Raw genomic sequence first — 11,471 nt, 5'->3', positions numbered from 1 at the left:
CTTTCCAATTGCTTTTTATTCTTTAATTCAGGCCCCTTCCCCCAGATTTTACCACAGGTCCTTGAAAATTAAACAGTGCAAACCAAATGAACACAGTGCAAGCCACATAAACACTGACCAACAAACACTAGTCCTGGTCAGAGCAGTGGGTTCAAAACAAAGGGAATAATGTTTCCTTTTTAAAAGGGAAGAAGCTAAACTGGCAACAAGTACTGAAACACAGAAACATGGTTTTAAAGAAAAAATAATATTTATTTGCAATATAAACAGAATCCCAATATTGGGTTCAGGATACATAGGGTCACTTATTTTTCCTTCATAACATAGAAAGCAAAGCTGTCCCTCACTAACAAACTCTCATTTATACAAAGAGGATGCATCTTAATGAAGACCGCCATTGGCACAGGAAGCCTTTATACAAACCAGCTTAACAAGATACAGATGCACAGTCTAAATCCCTGAAAAAAAAATGCCTCCTTGAGGTAAGATGCAGTTAAAGAGAATCTCCACTTGCTTGCTCATCCACACTTAGTGCGCCACTCCTCTTGCCCTAATGACCCCAACAAATCCAACGTTATTACGTTTAAAAAAATAGGAACAAATGAACAAACAAACAAAAAAAGATCATTCCAATATTCTGGAATGAATATTTAACAAAAACACACCACAATTTCTTGATGCGACAGCATTAAACATTCTTTCACACAAAGATAGTTTTTTATTTGTTGAAAAAGTATAAAACTGAATATTTAGGAAAAAAATCCGTGGCTTTAAGTTACTTTGAGAGTGAAAGTGGAAAGGGAGGCGGGAAAAAGGAGGGACTACCCTGAAGCCAATACAATTTTTCCTTGTCTCTTCGGCCCTCCTGAAAAAAAATGTAAGCACCACTTCTCCCTCTTCCAGTATAATACAAGATGTATTTTCCCATACATTAGTGAGAAATATAAACAAGTCTTCTTGTTGTAGAAGGCACAGCAAAGAAGTTACCCAGAAAAAGAAAATTCACCAGAAAGTTCCAGTGGCTTTTAGATCTCCCCCGCTTCCCCACCCACCACCATCTTTTTTCAACAGCACAATCCCGTGCCCTCCTGTGGTTCATAAGCAACATCCTCTGGTTCTGCGTCAGAAGAGCCTTGGCTCCGCACAAGCCTACTTAAACAGCAGGATCATTGGCTGCCTGGCCTCACCTCCACACTGCTCCTCCCTCCACAGAAGAGTCAAGAGCGCCAGAGAAATGCCAACATTGTTGAAAAGATTTTCATTGCTTCGGAAGCTGGAATGATTTCAGGCCAGCTGGGTGACGTTAACAGTCGTAACAGGCTGCACAGAGCAGCTGAGAGCCTTAAACATGCTTCTGCCAGCTCTGGGTGGAGGTTAGGTGAGGTGCAATCTCAAGTAACACCAAACAGAGTGGCAGCTGGTACAGGGTAGGGGTGTGGACTTGCTTGTTTTTGGCAAAGGTGGTGTTTAAAAATGCACATTGGCAGTTAGTCACCTTGGCTGATTCAGTGCAGAAGAGATTGTGAATGTGGGCATGGTAGAGGGGGCGTTATCACCAACTGGCCCTCACAGGTAATGAAAACTCCACCCAGGTGCCAACAGTAGCAGCAGGTGTCTGTCTTGCTCACTCCCAGTACCCAGTAACATGCCAGTATATAATCAAGGCTTTACAAAGTGTGCAAAATGCATTTGGTCAATAGAAACATTTGATTCTTCTCCTTTATCTAAAAAACATGAATTGAACAGTAACAGAATAAAATACTGGTTTCGCAACCTTGTCTGTACAAACAGTCAGGAACGTATACATTTAAAAAGAGTTTGAACCCAAGAAAGAGTAAAGATTATCTCCTTTTAAAAAAGTAAACTGGGTTTTTAAAACAACAGTCTCAGGCCAACACTTATTGGTCAAGGTTGCCAAGTGCATAAAGTCTCCTTTGCTTTCCACTCTGTTAACACACACACAAGCAGTGTTTGCATGCAAGTGTAGTGTGCATGTGTGGTGTGTACTGCGCCAGTCTCTACACACTCAGGAAAGCAGTTATTGCCAGTAACAGCTGCGATCAGAATGCCAGGCCATCCCTCACATTAAATAACTCTGATAAGGTAACTCCTCTGAACCCATTTGGATTAGCATCAGAATACTAATAAACGGCACAAGCCTCTTCAGTAAAGCAGCAACCAAACAGCTCTGCTTGGAGAAACCAGTTCTTTCAAGGCTGACCGGAAAGACTTTTTTTTCCTTTAATGAATTTGAAATGCTCAAGTGAAGCTATTCAAGGCTCAGGATGCCCCCAAGACAAATCCCCTTCATGTGGATTCCAAAGTGTTCAGCTGAAACAAGTTGTGATTAGTAGGGGTGGAGAAGTAAAGCTGCTCACTGGGGGAGCGGTTATCACATGGGCTGTTGAGTCCCAAAGTCCTTTCGAAGTCCAGGAGTTGACCCATGAAGTTAAAGTTTGGGGAGATATTAGACTTTTTCCTTTTCACAAAATCATAGGCATCATTCAGAGACAAGTTGAGCTTTTGCATTAAGTAGGCAACAGTTACTGTTACAGACCTGCTGATGCCGGCAAGGCAGTGAACAAGGATACCACATTTCTTGGAACGGGCCTCATCTGAAATGAGAAGAGATAGAGGGTTAACATTCTGTGACAAAGAAGCCACCTCGATAGCTGGCACAGGGTTCATTGGAAACCTGCACCCACCTTTTCAGGTCAAAGGCTGCAAAATGACTAAACTAAGCCTCATCCATATATCACACACAACTACTCAATTACCATTACAACTAAATGCTATCTGCAAGTTTCATATGTTGAGTCAATAGTGGCAGCCAACCCTGTACAACGACAGTTTATAAATATAAATTCTTTAAATCTTACATCATCTTTCTGCATTAGGAAGTAAGTGGAAAAGATAAAGAAATAAGTGTGAGGGACGACTTCAGACTTGTAATCCTTGAATCTTCTTAAGATGGCAGTTCAGTGTTCTCCAGATTCATCACTGTTTAGTATTAAGCAACACTCTGGTTAGTAGCCAAGACTTTGCTACAATGGCCACGTTTGCCAGCTTTTGGAGAGCCCTCATATTTTCTGAACACAAAAGTCAGCTTCACATGGGAGCTGAAGTTTGCTAAAGCCGATTACATCTTACCACACAAAATTTCCATTGTTTAATACAAACACTCAAGCATATAAGGGCAAGCAAGGCAGGCAAATTGCATTCGAATGACCAAAGCAACATATTTTCATAGGCTGAAAGCACTGCCAAGGACCATCTACATGTAATTGACAGTGGAGATTGAGGACCCATTCTTCACACCTTTACCTGATCTTAGCCCTACTTAAGTAAACTAATACCGTGACCCAAGTGACAAAGGCCACAACTGTAAGCAAAAGCACTCATAAGTACATTCCATCGAGGTCAACGCGGCTAATTTCAGACACAAGCTGAGGTCTTGGTGACCTGCTATCGGGCAGTACAATCCTATGCTCCAGTGTGAAACCACTTTGTACTAACTCTGTATAAGATTGCATCTTGTTCTTTTAGTAGCAGCGGAAATTCATAAGCTACAGATAGCTGATGAAAAAGGGAAACACAGAATGAACTCACTTAACTTCTTATACCACAGCACTGCACAAGTCTCTAAGCAAGCATGGTCATTTCTCTAACTAGTTTCTCTGAGGCTTCTGGTGTTCTCTTTGAACACAGGTGCTTTTTCTTTCAAACTTGGGTTTTATAGTGAATGAATGAGGTAATAATTTCCTGTCATAAAAACCAAAAGCATGAAGTGTGGTTTTCACAGAAGGATGTTTTTGACTGAATGCAGTGTTTCAATACCATACTTTAGCAGCAAGCCTTGAAGCAAAAACAAGTTCCAATAACATCAATGCAATTGAAGAGACAGATCTTAAAGATTTTTAAAATCTGTAGTAGTATAAGTCTAAATACATCTGGACATCAGCTTGCCTCCCCCCCCCCCCCCCGCCTAAAGTGATAGGCCGTTTCACATGGCCACGCACCCGGAAGATCGCACAAAACTCACGGCATAAAAGTGTCTTCCTAGCACGATTTCCCGGCAGGATCCCGTTTAATGGCGCTTTTTCTGATGTCATCGGGCCATTAAAGGGGATCGTGCTGGGAGATCATGCTAGGAAGATGCTTCATGCCATGAGTTTGTGCGATCTCTCAGGGCACGTGTGAAAATGGCCATAGTTTACAACAGGAAAGCTATCTAGAAAAAGGAATGACACTGCAAGCAACATTAGCAACTTTGATGTAGCCATATTTTTTGGTGTGTCCAGGCACGTCAACATTTGCCTAGTTTCTCTACAACAGTGAACAGAGCTGTGGCTAATATATGTGCCACATTATGAGTCAATTATACCATACTATGTGTATTTCCCAAGTTTATCAGGAGTGCACATTCTATACACTTACCAGTACTGCTAACAAATGGGGGGATCCTAAGCATTAAATGCTAACAAATGGGGAGAGCCAGTTTGGTGTAGTGGTTAAGAGCGTGGGACTCTAATATGGAGAGCTGGGTTTGATTTCCCACTCCTCCACTTGAAGCCAGCTGGGTGACCTTGGGCTAGTCACAGCTCTCTGGAGCTCTCTCAGCCCCCCCCCCCCAACTTATAGGGTGTTTTGTTGTGGGGATAATAATGACATACTTTGTAAACTGCTCTGAGTGGGCATTAAGTTGTCCTGAAGGGCGGTATATAAATCGAATGTTATGATGATGATGATGCTTGATTATTCTGCTATAACAGAGCTAACCTATCTAGTCAAGTATGCACAAAGAAGAGAAGACCCAACCTACCATGTGTGCTTTCCCCCTAACCTCCAATGTAAAACAAAGAGGACATCTTTTGGACGCAACACATTTGAAAGCAGATACAAAAACCACTGCATTTTTTTAAAGTACTGGCCATCAGCTATATTTCTGTATCACAAAATAATTTTTGAAAGCTAAAGTGACACTATGAAGCTACCATTTAGACACAGGAAGATTCTCAATTCACTTTTAGATGATCAGCACAAGGATTTTATCTCCAAACTGCAATAAGCAGCCTTGATGACATCCACCAAGTCTGTAAGTTGGTTCACACATGCATATTCATCATTTGGTACATTTAGTGCTGAGATAACCTGCGTGGGTGAATGCACCATCACATGCAGATCCAACACGGTTCTGCATCTAGTAATATAACAGCATGCATGCAGGTGTAGGGCAACCCTACACTATTTTATATCAATAATTTTCAAGGCAAGACTCACTGGAAAAGTCAGTAATGCTAGGAAAAGTTGAATGTATTACGAAAAGAGGAAGATCAAAAATGAAACGGTTTAACTCGGTAAAGGAAGCCACTGCCTCCACTTTGCAAGATCTGAGCAAGTCTGTTAATGCTAGGATGTTTGGGAGATCTTTCATTCATAGGCTTGCCAAAAGTCAGAAGCAATTTGACAGCACATAACACACACACACTTTTCAAACTGTTCTAGAAAATCCTGTGTTTTCTTAATGAGAAGATCAGTAATAGTAGATAATCTTCCCAGCAAAAGAGCTTGCTGCCTAACACAGATCTTCTACTGCTATTTGCAGCTATAGGTGAAGACCTGATGTGTGGTCATACTCTCAGTTGACACAAGATGATGGTTAGGCCCCAAAGACCTGGTCAGTGTCCCACATCAATTGTATGAATATGACCCAGAATCTTTAGCATCAGACAAGGGGACCACAGCAGATACTAAGGAGTTCCCTGCCAGACAAATCAATGTTGAAACGGTTGTCTGGAGGAAGAACATTTGAAATGACAGCTTTACCCACTTCCTAAATCACAGACAAGTATACTGTCTCACAATTTTATTTAGAAAATGTATATGATGCCTCTCCAGAGAACCAATTGGACACTACTTCCATAGTTAAAACTTATATAATATATTGGGATAGTGGTTTAGGAGGAACAAGGTCATATAGGCAGATTCCTTATGCCAATTACACAACAGGCTATCTAAGCACCAACTAAAGTAATCTGTGAATCAAAAGTTAAGATTCTGACGCTTAGCTTATTTTTACTGCAAATATAAAAGGGAAATACATCCATAATGCATAGCAGATGTAACCAAAACCAATGACCATACACAATCCTATCTCTAGATCTACCACGTGCAGCGAATCCCCAGAGGGATTATTGGATGTGATCTTTGTTCCAATTAAATCATCTGATGTATAGGCCAATCTGGTTACACCTGATTGCCCACTGCTGGCACATTCAGTAGGTACCAGAGTTGGGAGGTGTAAAACTGGACACATTAATTCACCAAAGGTAGATGGAAGGAACAGTTACAGAAGTCTCTAGACTAGTTATGGAAAATTACTGATTGCTAAAGGGGCTGTTCCGTCAAGAACAGGATGTCCAACACCTACCAATGAAAGCGATGGCCTCAGGAAAGAATTGGGAGAGATTCTGACTCCAGTGATCCGAGATGGGAATCTGTTTGTACTTGAATTCTCCGTCGTGCTCAAACATGTTGGGAAGGTTGGGAGTAACATTCAGGATGTACTTGATGCCATACTTGCCCAAGACATCCAGGTTGCTGGAATCTTTGGCACAGCCCAGATACAAATAAGGGAGAATCTGGACAGGGAAGGCAGGCTGGTTGTTTGGGATGGGGCTCCCATCGGATTCTGTGGCACTGCTTGGTTCCCGATCAGATTCCCCATCGGAACAATCAGAGCTTATCCTCAGCCCGCCCAGACCAAGAACCGATGAAGGAGGAGAGTTGGTGGGAGAAGAAGTGTCAAGACTGGTTTCACAATGCTCTGAGAATTCTGTCTGAAACTTGTTGAATCCACCTATGAAAGCAAATAGAAAATACCTTTACTGTCATGAATTTATTTGAATGCTACAAATAACTAAATGCTTATTACCAAGGGAACTTCACATTTTCAATAAGACTGACAGAATCAGTGGGGTGAATTTTTTCCCTTAAGACCCCTTTCTTTCATGTTTCCTCTTCAACAGCAGTTTAGGTTGCCAACTGACCCAAAACACAGGTCTACCCTACTATTGCCCTTTGAACGGTGGCTTGATAGGTGTCTCTTGCTGGGTCATGCCTTTTACAGCATGAAGATAACCATTGCTCTGCAGATGATAAAATATTGTTAAAGGCAGAAGAGCAAAAGTTGGCAAACTCAGCAGTGCCAATAAAGAAAGAACTTCAAGTGAATGTTGATGATATTGATCACACTCAGTCTGCACTGCAGGACTCCCCCTTCTTTCTGTCCCACTCAGGTCTAGTTCCCACCCAATGTGGTAAACCCCAGTCTGGGCTGCACTACTTCAAACTGCAGATAGAGGCTTACTTCACTGAATGTTCCTCCATACAAAAAAATAAGGTTAGCATTTCAAGAAGAAGAAGAAGTGGCTAGAACCTTTCACCTCATTATTTAGTTTTCTAAGTATATCGAATTTGGGGTACAGAGAAACCTTTGATCGTACAATATACAGTATCACCACTACCCCACAAGCTGAAGTGATATAGCCCAGAGACAATTTACCATCTCACTCAGCACTGGAGGCTTCAGTGCTGAGTGAGATGGTTTGATTACCTGCTTCTGAAACAAGACCCCATAGTCACAGACTTGACATGTTATACAAGCTTAATTTGAGAAAAATACTGATAGTGAGACATGGCTATCTTTTATTTCTTCCTAGCAGGGTGTCTGTGCCGGTAACAGACATATAACTGGCAAAAGCCACTGCCACATTTCAGAAAGGGAAACTGCTGAGTGAGGATCGGTTTGGCACTTGAGAGGGCAACAGGTATCCTGAAAAGAACTAAACACTTCAAAGAATCTCACAGATAAATATATTTGAGCTACTTGCAGAGATAACACATGCTGGGCAGTAAGACAACATAATTCTGGAGAGCAGGATAACAGAATGGGACAACTGAAGATCCAATTGTAGAATCAGAATCTTTAAGTACTGGACTATATTAGCTACAAGATCACAACTGCCAGCTTTTTTTGAAAAGCCTGTCTGTTTGGGGAGGCATCTGCTTTAAGGTTAAGCAAATTCAAGGCTTTGCTGACATGCAACCAACAATAGAAACAATTCCCCCTCCTAATTATTCATTTTTGATGGCTCATTTGATTTAGCAATTAGAAAAAGTGAAATTTACTTTTGCCTTAATGTACATTAATGGGCATTTAACCATCATTATCTAAATCTGATAAACACTGCTATTATAAAAATCGCCTGGAAATTTAAGAAGAATGGCATAGTTGCAGTAAGGTCACTGAACAGAGTACACAGCCCCTGCCATATCCATTCATGAAGAAAAAAACAGGTTCCCTTTTTTTCTCTCCTCAAAGAGAAAGACAATATAGAGAAGCCATTTTGGAATTTTAATTGGAAACATTTCCCACTGAGGCCCCAGAAAAGAGAAGGGAGAGAAAAGCAGCAGCTTTAACGCCTTTTTTCTTCTGTTACATATAATTTATCAACTGCAGGGGGAGGGAGGGGAGAGTTAGAGAGATTAACTATGAAATTAAGGTTAAATGCTACACTTTACAAGTAGTAAAAAAAAAATAAACCGAAGAATGAAAAAGCTGGACAGTACACTCAGTCAAGAATCACTCAAGAAACTAATAGGGTAGCTTTAATACAACTACTAAAAAGTCAATAGTAGACAAGAAAAGATCCTAGATAGGAACAATTTGATCCTTCCTCTCCACCCCATACACTGATCAAAACCCTTGCTCCTCCCTCCACTACGGAAATCCCATGGTGGTTTTTTTTTTTAAAGATTTTATTGAAAGGGATCCTTTTGATTCTCTGTTGTCTGCTATTTCTGTCTCAACCCTGCCACCCAGTGACCAGAGCGGTTGGTGTGTGTGAGGAGAGCAAGTCTTATCTTTGCTCTCCTAGGATCCTCACTCACAGCAATGCCCTTTGAAAGAAAACCATTGCAGCTCTGAATTTAATCAATTAAGACCTCCATTCAAATGCATTTCATTCAGAGATCTGAAAGGAATCACAGAATCAGAATGGACCAGAGAGGTCATCTAGCACAACCTCTTAGCCAAAGGCAAGGCCAGCCAGATGCCAATCTCTCAAGGTCTACCCAAGCACCTGGATCTGCAGACTAGTTACCAACAGGATTGGGGTTTTAAGGATGACAGACAAGCCCCAAAGGATCTATATTCCCATCCTGCTTCCAGGCAGCAACATATGTAGTAAGAATGAATGTGGGGCAAGTGGGCCACAATGGATGCAGCTATGGCCGTGGACCAGGCTTTAGATGGCTTCCCCTTCCATCCTCCCCCCTTCCCCAAAATCCTATTAAGGGGGTAATCACAGGAGTGGGGGCAGAAACAGGCAGTTGTCCAGAGATCCTCTTTGAAGGTTGGTGGTAACAAATTGGATACAGCCAGAGATGCCAGCCAGAAACGAATACAGAACTCTCACAGACCAGACTGCAGAAGGGATACTTTTTTATATTCTGACAATTCTCCATTGGCGGATAGGGAGGAATCTGACAAGAATAGACCTCCTTTTTCTGGAAGAAAGGAAGTAGGAGGGAATAATGCCTCCCACACAATTTACAGGGCAAGGGAAAATTTCCCCTTTCGGCCAAGGGGAAAAAATGCAAGGGGAGAGCCAAAGCTCAGTGGTCAAACGTCTCAGCACATGGAACCATTCCACCTTAAAACACGCGCGGGCATACAGGGCAACACCAACAGCGGGAGATTAAGGGAAGTGCATAATCCTCCGGCAAAAGCAAACAAACCCCATAATCCCCCTTGGGAGCCCTGCTTGTGCGTTTTAGACGTCGAAAATACCCCTTTTAAATGGGGGGGGGTTATTTCTTAGAAGGAGCAGTCCATAGCCCCCCCACACACAAACACACCGGAAAATGGATGCGCAGGAAGTGGGGGGAGAAAGCGCTCCGATTCGGGGATCTGGCCCGCATGGCGGCGGAAAGGGATCCCTGAAGCCGCCGGCGGAGGGGGACGGGGGGGGGCAGTTACAGATCTAGAGGAAGGGCGGGAGGAAGACCTTAGGCGGGAATCGAGCCAGTGGCTCTGCCTGGGAGCCGAAGACCCGCGATCTGCTGCTGTCCGTCGGGGAAAGGGGTGTCTGAATCCTGCGGCCGGCTCTCCGGGCGGGCGGTCCTCCCCCCCACGCCGCTTACCTTTCAGGTAAAAGGCCTTGCAGCCGTCGTCGCGCAGCTTCTGCAGCAGGAGACCGAGGACGGAGGTCGGGGCGCCCGCGTCCTGCTGCCACTCGGCCGTGGCCTCGTCGTACAGCAGCACCGTGTCCGCCTTGCAGCGCTTGACGAAGCGCTCCTTGTCCTCGTTGTTGGGGATGATGGAGCGGATGGGCAGGTTGCCCTTCTTGAGGCGCCGGAGCATCAGGCCCGGGATGGCCAAGTTGATGGCGGTCTCGATGTGCGACGACTCGAACAGCTCGTGGGGGCGACAGTCGAGCAGCAGCAGCGAGCTGCCCCCGCTGGTCTCCAGCTCCTCCTGCAGCCACTCCACGCTCTTCCACGGCATCGCCGCAGCCATGGGAGCCCAGGGAGAGCTGCCCCAGATGTGATTTTTCATCAGGATCGCAACGGGAGGAGGCCAAGGGGGGGTGCGAGGGGATCGCGCACGGAAAGCCAAGCGCTGCTGCTGGGAGAAAATGCCCACCGCCTTCGCTGAACCGCAGAAATGGCGCAAAAAATAACGCGTCGGTATTTTAAAAATTAAAAAGCGATCCGGGTGATGCAACGGGGGCTAGCGGCGCTGAGCGATCCCAAAGGCTGAGCAGATCGGCGTCCTCCTCCTCTGTCTCCTCCCGCTTGCTGCAAAGACGCTTCCTTCCACTTGCAGGAGCCAAAGGCGCGGAGAGGGGGAGAGAAGCAGGCAGAGGCCGGCGCGGCTCTTCTCCCCACCTCCGGGAGGAGGGCGCTCGCTGCGAGATCGCAAGGCTGGCGGCTCCTTCGCCTCTCTTCTCCCCTCCCCGGGAAAGGTAGCAGCTACTTGCTCCAGTTACTGACGCTTCTGCTCCGGCCGCCGCGCCCTCCCACTCGCTTCATCGCGGGCTCTGCCTGACAGCCTCAATTAAAAAGGGGCTTCGCCAGCCGATCGGCGCGTCGCGCTCGAGGAGGCGGGGCCTAGGCGGGAGCGAACTGGGCGGGTAGGCCAGCCTTAAAGGGGACGCCGCATAGCTTTCTCAGTCCGCTTGCTGAGAAATGACTTCAGCTAATTAATTTCTGTGCGATCTGGACAAAAGGAATATTTTCATCAGAAGGTAGTTTCAGGTAGGTAACCGTGTTGGTCATCAGTAGAACACCAGCATTTGGGTCCAATGGCACCTTAGAGACCAACAAGATTTTCAGGGTATAAGCTTTCGAGAACCAGAAGCTTCCATACCTGAGGAATGGAGCTTTGACTCTCGGAAGCTTATACC

General features: G+C 44.5%; 1 protein-coding gene across 1 annotated transcript; it reads right to left on the bottom strand.

Annotated features, from left to right (window-relative positions):
• Positions 1 to 237: 237 nt before the first annotated feature.
• DUSP7 (dual specificity phosphatase 7) lies at positions 238 to 11,317 on the bottom strand. The gene is made up of 3 exons (XM_054976259.1): positions 10,207 to 11,317; positions 6,431 to 6,859; positions 238 to 2,615 (listed from the first exon to the last, which is right to left on the bottom strand). The coding sequence occupies exons 1-3, from the start codon at positions 10,619 to 10,621 to the stop codon at positions 2,308 to 2,310; spliced, it is 1,152 nt and encodes a 383-aa protein (XP_054832234.1). The 5' UTR covers positions 10,622 to 11,317; the 3' UTR covers positions 238 to 2,307.
• Positions 11,318 to 11,471: the final 154 nt, after the last annotated feature.

Source organism: Eublepharis macularius, chromosome 4, assembly GCF_028583425.1.
Source record: "Eublepharis macularius isolate TG4126 chromosome 4, MPM_Emac_v1.0, whole genome shotgun sequence".
In the NCBI taxonomy this organism is placed as follows: Eukaryota; Metazoa; Chordata; class Lepidosauria; order Squamata; family Eublepharidae; genus Eublepharis; species Eublepharis macularius.
The sequence above is the reverse complement of the archived record's forward strand: the minus strand, read 5'-3'. Positions and strand labels throughout refer to the sequence as shown.

What these genes read in the sequence shown, in the direction of transcription:
- DUSP7 (XM_054976259.1), bottom strand. Translation starts at nt 10,621, where the DNA reads ATGAAAAATCACATCTGGGGCAGCTCTCCCTGGGCTCCCATGGCTGCG. An exon ending in CAAGGCCTTTTACCTGAAAG is followed by an intron (nt 6,860 to 10,206) that starts GTAAGCGGCGTG and finishes TTGCTTTCATAG; the next exon opens with GTGGATTCAACAAGTTTCAG. An exon ending in TGAGGCCATCGCTTTCATTG is followed by an intron (nt 2,616 to 6,430) that starts GTAGGTGTTGGA and finishes TTCTCATTTCAG; the next exon opens with ATGAGGCCCGTTCCAAGAAA.